Below are 19,808 nucleotides of genomic sequence, written 5' to 3' on the forward strand. Positions count from 1 at the left end.
CACTCCATTTGAGAACAAGTCTGGCATACATTATCAGCTTTAGTTGAGAGTTTCTTTACTTTTTTCCCTCCAAATAAGCCCTTTAGTTTTTATTATATAAACTGTGTTAGGAGTTGAGGAATCCTGTGACTACAGATGCTGAGAATGGATTATGAGAAACAGGACACCAGAAAATAGAGGATTATGAAGTGAGTTATCATGTTTCTAACAAGCCAAACTCTAGCTCATTTTTTTAATGTGTCTCCATAGTAAAAGAAACAAAGGAAAGACAGAAAAGTAACATAAAGGCAGTGCTTTCCAGTTTTACAGCTGTGTGAATTGGTAAACACTTATAAATAGGAAGAATTTAGATGAGTGTTCACTCCAATATCAAGTGATATGGTAATGTTTCGTCTGTATTTTTATGTGCGATGTGTCTGCAAATGTGCCTAATAACCCTGGGCAAAACTTGCTGTAGAGGTGGCTTCCCATCCCTGTGGTTGGGGTGGTGGGCAGCAGTGGGACTGCCTCCCACTGAAAGGATCTAGGGCAATTTGGGTCGAAATCCCAGCGGCTCGGTGGCTGCCAGCCCGCGCGTGTTGAGGACAGACACCAGGGTGTCAGTAGGGAATGTGCTGCTGGAGCGCAGCAATGCCGAGAAGAAATGTGAGGAAGATGCAGTCAGGGAGAGCCTGTGTCTGGGTCCTTGCACAGCGTTATTGTGACGGAGAAACTTGTCATTTTTATCAAAACAAAGTTGGTTTAAAACTGGCAAAACAAAGCTTAATTAACTTTTCAGAGACTAATGTTTAGGTTTATCGTGGTATATGTATTGTATATTTATTTTTTTTTCCACAGAAACCTGCTAATATTTTAGTTATGGGTGAAGGTCCTGAGCGAGGAAGAGTAAAAATTGGTATGTTTATATCTTTGATAAGTCCCAGTGTAGCATTTAAGTTAGAATGTTCTCAAGGTGCAGTTGTACCACCTAAAGTAGTCACTGTAATACCAGTATGTGCCTGGGCACATTTCGTAAATGCTGTTTTCTGAGTGACTGGCTTCATCATATTAACCCCATGTACCAGTTCTGACAATGAAATGCTGTAGCCTCATCAGTAAAATTGGAAAATGTCATTATATTTTGCTTAAGTGGGTGTTTGTGTGGGGTGGGGGATTTTGATGTGGGGTTAAAGATGACAGCTAGCTAGGAGGAAAGGAGGAGAAAGAAGCGGGGTTTTAAAATTTCCTCCATTTACCTCTAATGCCATGACATCTTGCTGCTGCTTATAGAAATCTAAATAGGGAACTACTCATTGCTACAAACCTTTAATCTTAGAATGGAGTCAAAGATGACATTCAGCCTACGAAATATTCTTGAAGGAGTAGGCAGGTCCCTTGGAGATGAACACAAGGGATCTTAAAAGTGCAGAAAACACAGAAATCCATCCAAAATGTTTAGTGAGAGCTAATAGCTAATGCTAAATGCCTAGCCTGGGGTGTACCAGGTTAGAAAGGACCCAACACTTCCACACTATTGTAACATTTTCTGGTGGGAGTTACTATTTGCAGTGAGAGGATAATTTGTAGAAGTTCAATTGTTTTAAACTAAATACATAAATAAAAATTAACAGTAGTCTAACAATAATAAACTACCAGGCCGTGCATTATCATGGCAGTGCTCTAATAGCAGGCTACTAATGCACAGTCTGCTTACATTTGTTATGGTAATGCAGCCCCATTTGGAAGGGTTTTTTAAAGCTAGTTTATGTTTTTCACTTCCCTCTGGCTTTCTCTTGTGAGAGTAGTCTTCTGCATTGTTGCTCTGTTCTCTTAGTGTTTTGTTGATCTGAACTATATTGTTAGTCACTAGTAGAATGATTCAGGGTAGGATTTACTGGGAGCGTTCAGTGCTGTTCTAGGCCTTCCCTTGCCCTTTGGAATCCAGGGAGCGATGGCCAGGGTTGAATGCTTCTGCAGATCCTACTCTGAAAGTTTTTAATGCCTTTCTGAGCTTTTAAGGTTGGCAGTAGGGATTGAGGTCTGCATAGAAAACAGGTACAGCATGGACAACAGAAGGGAAAACTTCTTCATATTACCATACTCTTCATGGAGGGTTTCTTCCAAAACAGAGCATGTACGTCATCCTCTGGACTCACTTTCGACAGTGGTAGTGATATTTGCTAGTAATTGCACATAGACCACCCATTTATTTCTTAATTTAGAGTTTTGAATTAATTTGAGAATCACTTAGTAAACAACTAAATTAAGTCAGACTCTGTTAATGAACAGGTGAAAGATTCTGTATTGGGCCACCAGTCCTCTGAGCCATCCATTCCCAGCAGGGCAAGAGGGAGGGGAACCTTGGATTTTGAAGTGTGTTATCAAAATGTAGATTTTTTTTTTTCCTTAAGATTGCCACAGCAATAAAAGAATGCAGAAGTTATACACATACCAAGGGCTTCCACTTTTCCAGTGTAACTAATTTTTCTAAAAGATACATAACTGGTATTTAACTTAAAATAATTTTTATAGGCGTTTTGTGTCATTTTGGGTCATAAATTCACTTTCTGCCAAAAATTTTCCTTATTACTCATAGTTACTAGTGACTTGACCAATTTTGAGTAATTGATATTTTAGTGTAAAAAACTGTAAAATGTTTCTCTTTTTAAATGCATTAAAGCAATCATAAATAGGAATGCATATGAAAAAATAATTAAGGACTGTGTAGTCAAGTTAGAGACCCATATTTACACTGCAGTATTCCCTCACTGAGCTATAGCATGTAGGTCCTTTTCCCTCAGGGTAGCTACTCATCTCATTCCATTCAAGTCTTTCTCAGCATATGAATATCCCTACATGAAAAGGTCCCTCTTCTTGGGATTCGGGGTTGGTGGATCAGGAAAGCAGTTTCATGGGAGAAGCTGCGTATTTTAGTCTCTGCCCATTTTTTCCTGTATGACTTATATTTAGTTGTTCAGACAACTTTCTAGGCAGTTGTACACTACAAATTCTAGAAAGCAGTTTTTAATGATATAATGCCCACAACCAAAATTTTAAAATCATAGTCTGAATGGTGTTCAGCACTGGTATATTGATATTGGAAATGCATCTTGATAGAAAATCAGCAGGGAGGCAGATGCTGTAGGCTTAGGTGCTGTTTTTGTGTGAAGGAAGTCTTGCCACAGCTAACTTCACGAAGAGGGAGATTTTGTCATGTGCACGTATGTATTATAAATCATTCTAACCTTTGCAGAATCTGCATTTTGCTCACTTTAAAAATTGCTGCTTTGTGAAAAAACATCCTGTAATAATGGGAATATTTTACCAGAGAACATCAGGCAAAATGAGTCAGGATTTACCAGTGTCCTGAGGAGCTGATACACTTCTTCAGAACAATGGTTAATTCATTGTTATAAATGACTCATGTTAGTAATGATTTATAATGATATACTTAATAGGTGATATACTTCATAGGCCATCCAGTAACTTCTACAGAAAGAAAATCTGCTCAGAGAGTCCGTATCTGCTACAGTCTGCCTTTGCATTTTATTTAGGAGTGACGGTAGTGCTAACAAGTAAACTCAATCAGTTTGTGAAAAAAAAAAAATTATTAGTTTCTCTCAAATTTTAAAGCGTCTCTCTTTGAATTTTGCAGCTGACATGGGCTTTGCCCGATTATTTAATTCACCTCTGAAGCCTTTAGCAGACTTGGATCCAGTAGTTGTAACCTTCTGGTATCGAGCTCCAGAGTTGCTTCTTGGAGCAAGACATTATACCAAAGCTATTGGTAAGTAAATTGGAGAAAAATGTACTGTTTTGTTCTTTATGTAAACTGTACCCAAATATTAAAGCTTTGATAAATTGTTCAAAGGACAGTAGCTGAGTTAAACGTATGCTACTTGTTTCTTGAAGAAGCATTAAACTTTGACAAATTGATGAGTTTACTCATCAGGGGTCTCAGGCTATATATAGAAATGAAATATATTGCTGGATTTTGGCTCCAAATGCTCTGCAATGCAATCTAAGTTTGTGGCTTTCACGCAGGACTTTCATAAATGCTGTTAGAGCCTATGAAAAAATATGAAAGCATCTTTGAACTGCTAGTTGAATCCATCTTAGGATGACTGTGAGGCACAGTGCATTAAGTTTATTGCAGAGGTTATTACCTAGTGTAATAAATATATGAAATAAAGAATGTACAAAATGGAGAATATTGTGGCTGCACTAAAGCTAAAATGTAAAATTAAGCTGCATTTTAGCCTCTCTGTGTCTTTTTCAAAGACAGATGACAGATGGCCAGAGCTTCTGTGGGCTGTAGAACAGGGGAACAGCCCAGCAGCAAACTGGAGGGAGATTAGATTCACTTTTACTGCATTGATCAGCTTTGCTATGGAAGGGAGAGAGACTGTAGGGAAAAGCACTGGAAGGTTTTCTCTTGCTACCTGGTTTAAAAGATGTGTTAAAGGCTGGCAACCAGTTCTGGGAGGAAATAACTTCCCTAGCAGTTACTCCACTTTGCACAGACATGGAGGTTGTATGTCAGCATACTGTGTTGTTTCTGTAACCTGAAAGTCTTCCTCAGAACTCAATCTTTTTTTCTTGTTTTGTTTTTCTAAAGATCATATCTGTTTCTGTCAGCAATTCTAATGTTTATACCTTAAATGTATCCTTGTTTACTTTTCTGTTAATACTGTGTTTATTTTATAGATCAGATAAATTTTTATACGTTCCTTTAAACTGCTTAATTTGTTGTATTTGCATGTTCCCTCGCGTTACTGCTGTTTTTGCTGATTGCAGTGTGTGAAACTGCATGGGCAGTCATAGCCTTTAGTACACAGTTTTTTCAGTGTAGATAAAAAATTACTGTAAAAACACTGAGTAATGGAGTTATGCTGTTTGCATTATTTGCTTTTGTCCTTGTTTATGACCTTGTTCATTCAAGGCTCAGTATAGCACACTTTGAGTTAAAAATTGTGTTTGTATATACTAGAAAAGAGTTGAGAAAACAACTGGGAAGATTCAGGCAATCTGACTATTAGATAGGAGAGCAACAGTGAAAAGAGAAGGGTTATGAGGTTTGGGGGTTTATTTAAATGAATGTTATGGAAAAGTTGTGAGGTGTGCGGGCTTGTAGCAATTTGCATGTTACTCTTTTTCAGCTAAATGCTATAGATAGCATTTGGTTTATACCAATACCACTACTTTTGTACTTTTAGGATTTACTACTTAAATACTACATTACTACTTTAATACTTAAACTTGGCTGATCAGTGACTGCACATTTCTTGGTCAGGACAGTGTGGCATTAAAAGGGCAAGATACTGGTTGGCTTTACTTTCTTTGTGTTTTGTGTGTTGACCATTATCCCAATAGTTTCCTTCACTTTTATTCTTAACCAAGTTAATTTTTTAGAATGTTAAGTGGTAACTACGCTTCAAAAACCCCACAAAAACTTGTATGCTATTATCTCAGCTCCTGTGTAGTTTCTGAATTGGGTACCTCCATTCAAAGCTAAAAGAAAAAGTTGAGGAAGTATTGCACTTCTACAATAGAAACTTGACCTTATCTCTGATAAGCTAAACACTAACATTCTACCTCATCCAGATGGTTTTGGAAAGTCTCATTTGTTCTTCTTTTTATTTGTGTTCTCCTTTTTTAAAGATATTTGGGCCATAGGGTGTATATTTGCAGAGCTGCTAACATCAGAGCCAATATTCCATTGTCGACAAGAAGATATCAAAACTAGTAATCCTTATCACCATGACCAGCTGGACAGAATATTCAATGTAATGGGATTTCCTGCAGGTACATACTGTATTTTTTATCACCACTGTTCAAAGAAAGATATCCATATTGCTTTCTTTGCATATGAAGGTGGCAGCTGATCAAAGCAACAAAGCTGTTCAAACACAATCTTTATTTCACGAATTAAAAATCTAGAATCCAATGGTCAAATTAAATATTTTCCCTTTTATTAATGCTAGGGTTATCTTTGTGTATACATGTACCAATGCTTTATTATTTTAAAAGATTGTATTTAATGCTGGGTGATTAAAAATGAGAAGGAATATTTCTACATTCCTTCATTACTGATTATTGATTTGGAAGGTGACTGATGATTTATGAAACCAAGCAAAATATATATATATTTAGTGAATATTATGCATTTGTTTAGCTCATGCCAAATTAAATGTAGCATTTGGAAGTAATGGAGGGTATAGATTTTTTTTCCCCCCACCTGGTGGAAAGCTGGTGGTCTAGAAAAATTTTATTTATTCCAAACCAGAAGAAAGAACTGGTTGTATGAACCAAAAAAAATTACAGTGGGGATATCACTTGTTGGATTTTTCCCCTCAGTGTTGGTTATACTTTTGTTTTTATGCAGGCTGCCTTGCTTCTTCAGTTAATACTTTGTCTTCTAATGTTCACATGATTGCAGGAGTCAGAGTAACAGAGGCCTTATTTTAACTTCTTTTATGTCTTTCTCCTCACTCCTTGTGTTCCCTGCTCCACTATTAATTATGTTTTTGGGGTTTTTTTTCCTGAACTTGCCTCTTCCTTTCACATGACTTTTGTGGTCTATATGTTTGTGGTGGTTCTAGAACTTGGTTATTAAACATGTTCTTATTTTTGCTCTTGCCTTTTTTGGTGTACGTGTACTTCATTGCTTCTGTACTGCTGTATGAGATTCACAGAAATGTTGCCTTTGCATATTGTCTCCTTAGTTTTGTTTCTTCAACTGTCCCCTTCTGCCTCTGAACTAGAATTTTACCCTTTTATATTTTTCTTAGTTCATTTGGGTTTTACATTGGCTCTGTATAGCTGTATAAGTAGATCATACTCTCATTTTGGTTTTCTGATTGGTTTAATTAATCCTTTCTAATGGTCTGTGTTTGACCTTTGGAGTTCTTTGGTTTTTATCAAGAAATGATTTTCATTCAATTGCAGCAATTTTTTGCATTTTGATTGACCCTTGTCATATCTGAAACAGTTTCTCATGTCTATGGGATAGGAAGGAAGAGAATATTTTAACTAAGTAATAATTAAATAATTATGTCTGATTTATTTATTTAATGCTTTTAAAATCAGTGTTCTGCAGTAGTGATCAGACTTAGTAAAGATTTGAATTGAACCAAATTAGTTGCCCACAGAGCCTTTTCAAGAGTTGGAGCTTAAGACATTTGAGGCTAGGTGCTGGTAGTGAGTTTTTTGTTTTATTCTAAAATCCATTTTGGCCTTGGTCTACATTGAGGTGAATTATTCTTCATTTTGAGTGTGCAAACTTTAATTTTTCTTAACTTCCTATTTAATAACAGTATATCTTACTTTGCAGAAGTACCTCTGGGCAATTTCCTGTAACTAAAAGTGCTGTCAGAACAGAGAATCCCTTAGAGACAGGGTTTGCTGGAATCCTGTGTATTCCTGTCCTGAGATCACAACTTTGTATAAATAAATTAAATAACAGTCCTGAAGGGTTCAAGCACAAGGCCTGATGTGTTTTTCTTCAGCGTTGTTTTGTGGCCACTGTAGCTGGCATCTTTTTTTCCACATTCTTGAGTTAATCAGCATACAGCTGGAGCCTCTTAGGTGTTGGTATGATTTATTGTGAAGAGGTGATGAAAGAATAGGAGCTAGGGAGTACAAAGACATAAGAAACTTCAAGGTTAGAGAAGCAGAATTAAAAAAAAAAAAACTATCAAGGCTGTGGAGATACTTGGAAATGCTTTATTTTACTCAGAGAGAAAGGGAAAAAATAATTAATACTGCTTTGCAGATAAAGATTGGGAAGACATAAAAAAGATGCCAGAACATTCAACCTTAATGAAAGATTTCCGGAGAAACACGTAAGTCTGGGTTGAGCTTTCTTAATAAAGCATATTTTGTATCTCTTTCCTACACTAAATTTCTTGCAGTTTGAGTTGTTTTCTATGGAGATGCCAAAGAAGGACTATGAAATTGTTATGACTTAGATTGTAAAAATGAAAAATAGAGTTGTTTCATAGTGGTGAACTTTGTCTGTTGAGGTGGTGTGGATCAGCAGAAGAGTAGCCAGAGGCTGTAAAGGGTAAGGTGGCAGGTGTGAAACAGGTGATGCCAGTAAGACCCCGTGCAGGTCTGAAGTTTGCAAAGCACAGTGTGTCAAAGCACAGCCGTTCCCAAATCTCTGGTACTGGCAATGATTTTTTGTAATAGCTGCTTAAAAGGGGTCTGGTAACCTTTTACCATTTCCAGCAAACAGTGTGAATAATTATTAGGTTTGGTGTCTAGGATAGCTTACAGTGACAAAAGAAAAAAATACCCTTCAGCTTTGCTGTCACATTGCCACAGGCTAATACCTGCACTTAAAATGCCACCCTGTTGCCTGGTTTCTGTGCTGAGGCATTTGGGTCTGTATAGTTACATACATTTCTTGCATCTGCCATGCTATTGCAACCATTTAGAAACCTTTTCTTTGAGTTTCTCTTCTAAAAAAGTAAATGTGAATGTTCTGATTATGAGCTGATTATATATCTTCACTGTCATGAGAAATACTCAGAATCAAATAGTATAATAGTAAAATTGCTACCAGGCGATTTAAATCCAGTTGATAGTTTGCTGTCTGCATGTGGGTTAAAAGTGTGCTTTGTGTGTGGATATGATATGCTTTTATAAGGATGTGAGGGAAACACGCCTTTCTGCAGTTCTGATTTTTAAGCAATCTCTGGTGTTGATAGTTGTGATTTTTCCCAGCTTACTGGATCTGCACGGAGACTAAACTGTTCTTATTAATATGTTTTGTGCCTACCAGGAAGACTTTGCAGTATCAATGTTTTACATATTAGAAATACCACTTCTGCTTCCTTTTCTAGGTATACCAACTGCAGCCTTATCAAATATATGGAAAAACATAAAGTTAAACCAGATAGTAAGGCATTCCACTTGGTAAGTTCCTGCAGACATAAAAAATCAAATTCCTTGTATATGTTACCGTTGTTTCAAGTAAGAGTTGAGCTGGTGTCAAGTCCACTGTAACTAACTTTATAAATTAAGTTAGGAATGATTGATATTCTGCAATCTGAAAAATTGCAAAATCACTTTATCTTATATTGATGAAATATCTTCTCACATTGATAAAATGATTCTGTCATTCACTGGATTAGGTTCAGTATCAAGTAATTTTGAATTTTTTGTTCTTTAAGTTGTGTTATAATTGTGTTAGCCTGTAGTTACATTTGCAGTGTTGCTGCAATCCTTACTCATTTTGCTGCTTTGCATACTTTCAATACTTAGTTTTACTTTTAAAAATTCCTATATGCCTGGCTTTTTTGATCTTCCATATGGTTACTTTGGTCTATATAAACTGTAGTGATTGTCCCATTAATTCATGATGTATGAAGTTTACTGCATTTTTATTGTGTCATTTAGAAATGGTAATCTTTATATCAAGCAGTTTTTAAAATAAAAAATATTTGTAATATGTAGAAGGTTTACTTCTGTGTGGCACCTGTACAAGGGAGCAGAACCAAAGTTTTGATCCCCATGGTGGATAGTGGTTGCACAATCATTTTGCTTTCCTTTTGTATGGCTGATCACGACAAAGACTTGTCATCATGTGGTGGACAGCTCCAGAATCCAATCACCACAAATGATGCTAGTATTTTGTAGTGCTCTTTATTTGTGTTTTTCAGTTTGTTGGCAGTTCTTTGTCATGTTTTGCCTTTTCCTTTTCTGGCTCTTGGCAATGCTTTTTGGGAGAGTAAGAATTGGCTTGTTCAACTTGCTATTCTATAAAAACTTCATGTAGACTCAGAGAGCTGAAAAAACTTACTGTGAGTTCTTGTGGATGATGTGAAAAACAAAACTGGATTGATGGTGGTAATTCATAGTTATCAAGTTCTTAACCATGCTGTCAAAACTGAAGGCTGAGGAGGGAAATGTACTTTCTCAACCTCACCTTTTGAAGTATGGAGATTTGCATTGCAGTTATGAATTCTCACATGCAGTTATGAATTTCTCCTAGTGAAAGGAGATGATCAGTTCAGATTTAGATCATGACACGGGATCTTTTTAAAAAGGTGAATGTATGAATCCAATCAGAGAGTATGAATAGGACATGTAAATTTAATTCTATTTACTTATGTATCTTCTTGTTAAAAAAACCCACTACAGGTTAAAAGTGAAGTGTCTTGGACAATATGTCATGGTGTAGTTTTGCCTTGGACACTGTTGGTGAAACATGAAAACTCATTATTTTTCTGTGTGGTATCTGAAGGTTATCTCATGTTGCTTGTCCAACACAGCTGTATTCCACAGCTGCTTGGGTGGATGGAGAGAAGTATTTGCACGTACACCAGACTTCTTGAATAAGAAACATGTATTTTAAGAATGCATCACTGCAACTCAGCGCTAGAGCTAAATAGAATAGTTATGCTCCAGTGTTCCTAGTTCACAAGGCCTCATCTGGGGTGCTATGTCCAGAGGAGGGCCATAAAGGTGATCAGAGGTCTGGAGCACCTCTCCTCTGAAGACAGGCTGTGAGAGAGCAGGGCTTGTTGAGCCTGGGAAGAGAAGGCTCCCAGGAGAACTTACAGCACCTTTTAGTACTTGGAAGGGAATCTCCAAGAAAGCTGGAGAGGAACATTCTTTTGATAGAACAAGAGATAAAGGCTTTCTGATGAAAGAAGGTAGATTTAGACTGGATATTAGGAAGAAATTCTTTATTCAGAGAGTGATGAAGCACTGGAACAGGTTGCACAAAGTTCAGAATGCCTCACTGTTGGAAGTGTTCAAGGTCAGGCTGGACAGGGCTCTGAGCAACGTGGTCTAGTTAAAGGTGTCCCTGCCCATGGCAGAGGACTGGACTAACTGACCTCAAAGGGCCCTTCCAACCCAAATTATTTTGTGATTAAAGGTGCTAGTACATTGTGGAAACTTTTTGAATGGTTTTGATAGAACGCTTGTGGCTGGAACCGAAAGTCCTGGGCTTTGCAAGTGAAAATAGGTGTCCTTTGATAGGAAATGAAGTTACTGTTTTAACAGGGGAGAAGAATGTGGTTATGCCATTTAGGGTTAGGCTTTTGAGTTCAGACACATTTGTATCATCTTAACTTTCAGGAATACAGTGAAGTTTCTATAAATGGTTTTGGTAAGGTAAAGGTGTTTTTTTTCCTTTCTTTTTCAGCTTCAGAAATTGCTCACTATGGATCCAATAAAGAGAATTACCTCAGAACAGGCTATGCAGGATCCTTACTTCTTGGAAGATCCTCTTCCCACGTCTGAGTAAGTGGTCAGTTTATTAACCTATCAGTGCATTCAGAGGTGCTTTAGAAATGTGCTTTCTCTCTGCCCTAAGTATGTGAATATTGAGCTAAATACTGTCTAACAACCGAAGAAAGCTATAACCACTAAAATGCCATTCGTGGTTTTTAAAATTAAGTAGCATTTTTATTAATCTCTTGCTTTATGGAACTTTGATCCTATTAGTTGCAGCACTAATCTTGTTACTCACTGACAGGTTGATTATGCATGCTACAGATCTTGGTAGACAACTGCTAAGTGCCCGCAGGTTCGCTTCTCTGCCTCAGAATGCCAGATGACAGTCTCTAATTAGTTTACATTTTTGTCTTAGCCTTTGTTGTAAATTCACTGGGTGGAGAAAGTCAAGTCTGTGTCTCTGTGCTGTCATCCTTAACAACTTATATCCATTTTCTGTAGACACTCCTCTTTTTTGTTTGCACAGGCAGATTTACAAAAGGGAGAAAATGTATGGACAATGAATGATTTCATTAAAAATTAAGCCCTTCTTCCAAAAGGCTAGCCAGAGAGCATGACTGTACACCCTTTTAGTAAAGCTATTAGTACATCTTGCCTGTGATTCTCTACTCTTATGTAGGGAAGAATTTATAAAATATGTATACTTATAAGGAATTAATTAAAAATGAAATTATTTCACTAAAGCCTGCTGGATTATTTATAGCATCTCCTGAGCTGTCTCTGTGATTTAAAGTCATGCGAATGATTGGCTGTTGCAAAAACTGCTTTTAGGATAGTGTTTGGCTTTTTTCTCAAATTTAGGTTGACATTTTAATGTGAATACACAATGAGTATTGCTAACAGGTGTACAGAGACTTTATTATAAATACATTCTACTGATGAAGGGCAGGTAAATATTAGCTTGAACTAGAAGTAGCAAATCCATGTGGACTGTGAGATATGAGTTGATAGGTGAAATTTCTAGTTACTTTTAAACTTTTTTTCCAAGTTTTTTTTTAATAGTCAGTGAAGTTTCCAGAAATATTTTTAGCTAGTCCTGAGACTGTGAATTACACAATAGCTATACTGAGACAGCTCTTTGTGCCCTTGTAGATACCAACAAGTGATGTACCTTTCTAACCAACAAAAAAATTACTGGGAGCTTAAGTTAGTATATAAGAGTCAAATGAACATTAAAATCAAATGTGAATATGTTTTTACAAAGTTTAGAATATGGTGATAGACCGGGAGAACATCTCCCTAAATTACAGGTATTAAAGGCTTTAGCAGCTTGAAACTGTCATGGGTAAAGTGTGAATCTTACAGGTCTAACCCTTCTGTTCTAATACCGTGATAAATAGACTTTTTTGGGGGACAGTGTTTTTGCAGGTTGTCAAATCCCTTACCCAAAACGAGAATTTTTAACAGAAGAAGAACCAGATGATAAAGGAGACAAAGTAAGTATTAGAAGAACAGTATCATCATGTTTCACTGGCTTTTACACTATTTCCTGATTTTACATTATTTCATGTACTGCTTTTGAGTTGAAATTTTTCTTTCTGTTTAAACAATTGAGAAGAACCAGCAGCAGCAGCAGGGCAATAACCATACTAATGGAACTGGTCATCCAGGGAACCAAGACAACAGTCACACACAGGGACCCCCACTGAAAAAAGTGAGAGTTGTTCCTCCTACCACTACCTCAGGTGGACTTATTATGACCTCAGACTATCAGGTATTTTGTTTCATTCACATATTGTGTATTTGCTTTTCATGTTTAGAGCAGTGTTTCTTCAAACTAAAAAAGTAATTTTGTAAATGTCACTTGTATTAACTGTTACTTTTTGGCATATTTTGATTTTTTTTTCAGATTCGTTTAGTTGATAATTTGTTGATATCCTGATGTTCTTTGGGTTAGCAGTAAAGAAATTAGGATCAGACATTATTAGAGTTACTAATTATCACCTTCATATTAGGGAATGCTAATGGTTATGGACCAGGAGCCTGTTATGCTGTGTTCTGTATCACCTAAAAATGCCATTTCTTGCTTGAACAAACCTGCAGTGGTAGGAGGCAGAGGATGTTGCAGTAAAAGAGCTGTGAAATAAGAATCTGAACAAGTGTTTTAGTTGGGTTAATGGATGTGGAAACAGTATTTTGGATGACAAAGACTTGGCATGATGTTGTCATAATCTCTTTTGAAGATCAGGGGAGATTCTAGGTTGAGTAAGCCAAATATTGCAGATCTGAAGACAGGTCAGGTGGTGGCAGTCGATGAGTGAGGAAGATGAGGCACATTGGGAAAAAGCACTTAAAGGAAAACATGAAAAATGTCTTCTGGCCTTCCTGCATTTGAGCTTGTGGTCAGACATTAAGAAATCAGAGCCTGGAGTATAAGCATATCTTTATCATCCCAGCAAATGATATCTGAATTTTTGGGTTTGGATAAGGCTACTACTGGAGATGGGGGAGAAGAGGGTTAAGGACAATACCTTTAGTTAATACAAGCCTAGAAGTTACAGAAGAGGAGCAGGGAAGCCTTCAAATGATTCACAGGAGCAGTTGGAGAACAGCAGATTTTTGCAAGCTTAGGGAATAGGTGATTTCAAGAGGAGGTATGGAAATGTTAGCCTGCAGGAACTAACCATTGCATACTGGTTCACTTGGAATGCACAGTACAGGTGGCCAGACAGTCTTGGATGGCCTAGGGGGAAGTTGGAAACTACTGGCAATGTTTTCAGTTAATTTAAATGTTGATATCTAAATTTGAGACCCTGATAATGGAAATCCACTTAGCTAGGCTTACAGTCTGTAGCAAAACATAGGGAGAGTTAAAAAACAGAGTTAGTAAAGCTGCTGCTGTCAACTTGCCTTTCAGTTTGATACAGCTTCTCCATGAACCACCAGCGGGCTTTGAAATCTTGTGTTTCAGAGTTTGTTCCTCAGAGTACCAGATAGCCTCAGAAGCTGCCTGGGGGCATTACCTTCATCCTTACCTAAGTCTGTGTACTCTCAGCATTGGGCAAAACTTGAAAGTACTACGAAAACGTAAAATAAGATAATTTTCAGGAGGTTTTTTTTTGTGAGACCCTTCATATAGTCCCCAAGTGCCTTTGTTCAGTTTATTCCAGGACATGAATAACACATCAGTTTGCAAGTCATTCTCCTTGAACAATACACATTTTTAGAGCTGTTTGAGTGGTGAGCCTTAACTATAGTTCTGCAGGGAGGGGTGCCTCTAAGTATAAATGTCATCTTTCTTTTAGTAGGATTATCCATCACAGGCACTCTTACAGGAGTTTCATCCCTTTCAATCTGGCAAGCTGCAGTCAATTGCTGGTTTGGCCTTTTAATTGGCTCTTTCTTCCGCTTCTTAAAAACACACACACACAGCAGAAGGCAAATGCAGCTGTAACTTTCTTAATCTTGCCCTCGGGTGGAGTCACACATCTAAGGAGTTTGATTCAGAGGTTGTGTGTACTGTGTCAGGGAGCCCCATTTACATGCCCTATTTACATGCCCTTCACCTCATTTTGCTGCTGCATTGTGGCATTTTGAACAAACTTCAGCTCCTAGTTCTGTGAGCCAGAACTGAGGTTTGCTGGCTGACAAGTCAGAGGACTCAAATTGCTTGGCCGGAGTTGGCATTGGTTTGTTCTCTGTTTGTGCTCATCAGAATTCTTGTACTCAAGATATCCATCCTGGGATTACAGCTGAGGAGAGCCCTTGTTGACAAACATTAATTTCAGAATACTTTTCCCTTAAGATAATGACAACTGCTGCTTTTCTGTCTCAGGAGCTCTTACTTGTCACTTGACTACTCCTGACCAATTTTTCTGCTGTCTCTCTAGGAGAGACAAGACAATCTCTCTGGTTTTCAAAAACATATCCTTTTCCCCCTAGCCTTGCAAAGAGGCAGTCAGTAGATTTGCTCTGATTAAGGTGTCTGGAAACATGGAGACCTGAACTTGCCAGCACTAGAACAAAAGAAGTTAAGAGTTTCCAACTGATGGTTTCAGGTCTCCCTGAAAAAAAAATTCCTCACATTTTTTGCTTCTGATCCAGCAGCTTGAGAAGGAAAACAAACATTACAATACAGCCCTCTGTTTTAATCAAACACCTGTTCCTTTGTTCTTCATTTGATTTGCTCAAATTCCCCATATAAAGCTTGTGAAGAAGGATTGCCATCTCCTGGGCAAGGCACACTAAGACAGTTTCTGCATTCACTCAGAAGTCAAATTACTCTGCAGGGCACATTGACCTCATATCCTTTTCTGCCATGCATAAAAATAGTAGACACGTGGCACACAGACTTGCCTTCTTGTTTAAATCTGCAATGTGACACTCCCAAAGGCAATGTGATTAAGCAGGCTGGAGCTTGGGATAACCCTCTGGGTGCTTAATAGTATTTAGAAAGGACTGGATAGTTACTTTTTTTCTTAAACAAAAGCCATTTGTTTTTCTGGGTGTCACAAAGGAATCTGATTTTTCATTGCCTCTGTCTTAAGTAAGGTCTGGTTTAGAAGTCAGAATGCAGGGAGTGTTTTACAACTGAAATGAGTGGTCAGTTTTAAATGGTCAAACTTGTGATGGTTTCCGACATACAGGAGCCACACATGGGCAAACCCAGTGTTCAGGACTTTTGCTCTTTGAAGTGCATCCTGTATTTGTAACATGGAGAAGGGTGACCCAGAGCTGTGACCATTCTGTTGTTGAGTGACTTAGTCTTCCTCTCAAGGCTGAAGGCAAATGCCCACAAAGCTCAGTCACTGTGCTAACGGTGTGGATCAGCAGTGCTGGTTTGTTCTCACTGACATTAAGTGCTGGTCCAGCCATTTCTCCCTCTTTTCTCTAGAGGTGTTAGCTCAGTCCTGTGAGTGTGTGTTAACAAGTAGAGTATGCCTTTTTTATTTCTGCCATCATCTCAGCTTCCTGGGTGTAGCTTCTGTTCTAAATGCTGTACAAGAAAAAATTGGGGTTTTTGTTTTATGTTATGACTTAATATTTTACTTTCTCAGGGTGTTGGTTCTCCACAGTTTTTTCCTATTCAGGTCTCAGTAGCAATACCCTAGTCCTGGAATAGTTACTTTATAGAAGTTTTCAGACCTCTTCTAGAAGCAGCTTTTCCTAAAAAACATAATATGTCCTGTGATATCAAGAATTCAGAAGCTACACAGTTTCTAAATTCTGCAAAGTTTGTGAGGGCATGTAAACCTTAATGTGAATGTAAACCAGTGCAGTAATGTACTGAAATTGTGTTAATTTAATGAAATGTTAAATGCTACTAAGTGTTCAGATACTTACTGCAAATCTCATAGGCAGTCCTTCTTTCCTTTATAACGCATGATCAGTAAATAATAACTTTTAGGTTAAAATTGAAGTAGGCAGTTCCTGGTTTGCTGAGAGCTTCTTGCAATGATGAATGTTCCACTCAAATAATTGTGGGAATTGGTTGAAAGGGGCCTCTGGAAACGAAACCATCTAGCTGAATTTCCCCCTTGGAGCAGGGCTGTTGGTAGTTCTGACTCACTCAGATTAGCATGGCTTTGTTAAGCTGAGTCTTAAAAACCTTCATAGAGAGAGAGAGCTCACAGACTCTGTGGGCAGGTTCTTCCAGTGCTGTACTGGTCCTTCCTTCAGTGTCCCATCTGAAACTCCCAAGCCACAACCTAAGGACATTTTTCCTGAAATATCTGGTTCCACTGAGGAACATGTCGCTGTTGTCTTTAAACTCTCCTTCGAGCATTTTTGTAGGTGCTCATAGGTGACACCTTAGCCCAGTCACAGCGCTCTCAGCCTGTACTCCTAGGTCACACAGAAGGGTGGCAGGTATGTCCTCTATGTGTGAAAATCTCCAGAATAAGGCAGAGTGGCTCATCAGCAGTAAGATGCCTCACCTGGACCTCCACCGCAGCCTACCTTCCTGCTAGGAGAAAGGGAGCAAGTGGGGAAGATCACTGCCGTGAGTGGTGGTAGCCCAGTGTCATGTGCAGGTGCACAGTAGCCATCTGGAGGGTTGGCTGGAGGTTTGACTGTGATGGGTGAAGATTCCCATTAGAGTGGATAGCAGAAGGCTGGCAGCTGTCACTTTCTAATCTGGTATTCCTGATGTCTGTTACCTGCTGTAATCAGAGTTAGTGAAACAAAGTGTGGAAGTGCAGCTGCTTTGAGACTGTGTGTGCTGGGTGCCTCTTGAAGAAACGAGTCAGTAGGTGAAATTGCATCACCATGTCCATGTTACGAAGGGCTGTGTGTCTGTGCTTCCCCCCCCTGCAGCGTTCCAACCCCCATGCTGCCTACCCCAACCCCGGACCAAGCACATCGCAGCCACAGAGCAGCATGGGATACTCAGCTACCTCCCAGCAGCCGCCGCAGTACTCGCACCAGACCCACCGGTACTGAGCTGCACCCGGTGCCGTCGATGCGCTGTCGCTGATGCTGCAGGACCGGCCGCACAGCTGCGTGCCAGGAGCCCGGCTTGGGCCAGAGAATGTACTGTACAACCACACCTCCCACCTGTCCGACCGCCACGACCCACCCCCTGCCACGGGGCCGAGGGGGGGCTCCCACGTTGTACCTGGTTTTGGGGTTAGACTTGAAAAGAAAGTGCTAGCACGGTTTGTGTTGTGGATATGCTACTTCTGTAGTTTACTTGACATGGTTCAGACTGACCGATGCATTTTTTTCAGTGACAGTCTGTAGCAGGTGAAGCTGTGAAATGTGCTAGGGGCAAGCATTTTTGTTGTCGTATGTGGTGAATTCTCTTGATGTAACAACTTCATCTGACCAATAGTACACGACATCTTTGAACTGGTACTTGAAGCATACAGTATATGTTACCATGGCAAAAAAGCAAACTAACTGTAACTCTCAGACAGTTTTGATAGACATTTATTTTTAGTGACTTTTGTGGGTTGGTTCATTTTCCAGCTAGATCGATGTTTTATGACCGACATGATTGCTACAATGAGATTTTTTAAGAACATGGAAGCATTTGCATTTTTTCCCAGCAATTACAAGTGTCCCAAAGATTTATTTCCAACATAAGTTTTTGTTTTTGTTTTAAAATCTATGACTTGACTGGTATTAAAGCTGCTATTTGATAGTAAAATAAGTATGTTGTCATTGATATAAACATGTTTGGTTCAGCAAACAAACTAAAATGATTGTCATAGACAGTGTTTTATTTTTTTCCTGTTGGTGTTAATGATTTGTGAGCATGCTTTGGGATTAAAAAAGCATGAGTGATATTTCCTAAAAAGGTGCGGCATCCATTCAGATATTTTGTCATGATTTTTGAGAACCAGCTTGGTGTAGTGGATTTTAAATTCTGTTCAGTTAATTTTTTTTTAATGTTCGCACGTTGTTTAGGGGTGCCATTCCTACTGCAGAGGAACAAGATGTTAGGAGAGCCTTAGAATTTATGAGGAAAAACTTACATACAATGTACTGTATCAAACTATTTTACATGAATGACACAAGTATTCTGAGTAAAAAAATCAAACATTGTTAAAACAAGGTGTTATGTAATAAATTTATTTTTCATAAATCTGCATATGACCTTTGCCTGTGTTGCTTTTTATCATTGAAACCCCCCCCTGCTCCCCCATCCATACATCTGTATCAGGTTGTGTCCTGAGAAACAGCATTCAACAGGAATTTATCTTGCAAGGCAGGCTTCCATTAACTGGTGAGAAGGATAATGTTTCTTTTAAACAGCAGAAAAAAAGGCATTACTCTTGTTCTGTACATGTAGCTGATCAGCTGGAGATATTCTGAAAGAGGGTTTATTACTAGCGACACTTCCTAGATCAGACAGTTCCTTTTCATCTACAAAATCCAGAAGCATTCCTGTGTGGATAGCTCTTCCGAGGTTTCTGTAGCTTATTCTTATTTTGGTAGGTAATACCACACCATGGTTTTGACATAAATATATGCAATACACGCAGGATATTTTTCTGCAGGTGAAGATCAGCTGGTATGATTCATCCAAATGCACGGAGATGCCAATGAGGGGCAAAACAAAAACCAAATCATTAGCCTGCCTGAAAGGCAAACCATGTTTGAAGTGAAGATAAAACTACCTGACTGGATGGACTACAGGTTCAAGTATTCAGGAGGCTTAAGACTAAAGAAAATCTGAGTGCAGAATTTATGCTGCTTTTATGATACTGTATGATGCCCTCTTAATTTTGACGTAAAAGACATAAAATCTGTCTTTCCTTGGTTTCTGGAACAAATTAATGTATAGGTGGGAACGCCTTAAACGTCTTGGTTTGCTTTTCAAGTGAAAGCGTTTTCAGTTTTTATTCTTACTTTATATATAGGCTTTAAGCTTGCTCATTCAGTATTGTCCAGACTGTTCCCAAGTACTCAGATGGTGCCAAGAGTAACTTTTTTTTGCTAAAGTGCTCTTAGCCCAGATTTTTTTTCCTATTGATGTATATTCATATTAATGCATAATAGATAATATTATTCATGTAATAGCAGACTTTATTTGATACCACTATATTGTGATGTCTGCAGTTGAAAAATAGCAGGCTTGTTTGAATTTCATTTTTGCAAAAGGAAGTGCATCCAGTTGACAAAAGGTGCTC

General features: G+C 38.4%; 1 protein-coding gene across 6 annotated transcripts in view; it reads left to right on the plus strand.

The window, feature by feature from the left end:
- The window catches only part of CDK8 (cyclin dependent kinase 8), a 69,140-nt gene extending 50,374 nt beyond the window's left edge, over window positions 1–18,766 (plus strand). For 3 of the 6 annotated variants that reach the window (XM_053935037.1, XM_053935040.1, XM_053935041.1), the window contains 9 exons: window positions 838–895; window positions 3,635–3,766; window positions 5,641–5,784; window positions 7,754–7,823; window positions 8,829–8,901; window positions 11,141–11,238; window positions 12,590–12,668; window positions 12,788–12,946; window positions 17,488–18,766. In XM_053935037.1, coding sequence (XP_053791012.1) covers window positions 838–895; window positions 3,635–3,766; window positions 5,641–5,784; window positions 7,754–7,823; window positions 8,829–8,901; window positions 11,141–11,238; window positions 12,590–12,668; window positions 12,788–12,946; window positions 17,488–17,613 — 939 coding nt within the window. In that variant the 3' untranslated portion in view covers window positions 17,614–18,766. The remainder of the gene's footprint in view (window positions 1–837; window positions 896–3,634; window positions 3,767–5,640; window positions 5,785–7,753; window positions 7,824–8,828; window positions 8,902–11,140; window positions 11,239–12,589; window positions 12,669–12,787; window positions 12,947–17,487) is intronic. The other 3 variants (XM_053935038.1, XM_053935039.1, XM_053935043.1) reach the window with 3 other exon arrangements.
- The last annotated feature ends 1,042 nt before the right edge of the window (window positions 18,767–19,808 follow it).

Source organism: Vidua chalybeata, chromosome 2 (assembly GCF_026979565.1).
Source record: "Vidua chalybeata isolate OUT-0048 chromosome 2, bVidCha1 merged haplotype, whole genome shotgun sequence".
NCBI lineage: Eukaryota > Metazoa > Chordata > Aves > Passeriformes > Viduidae > Vidua > Vidua chalybeata.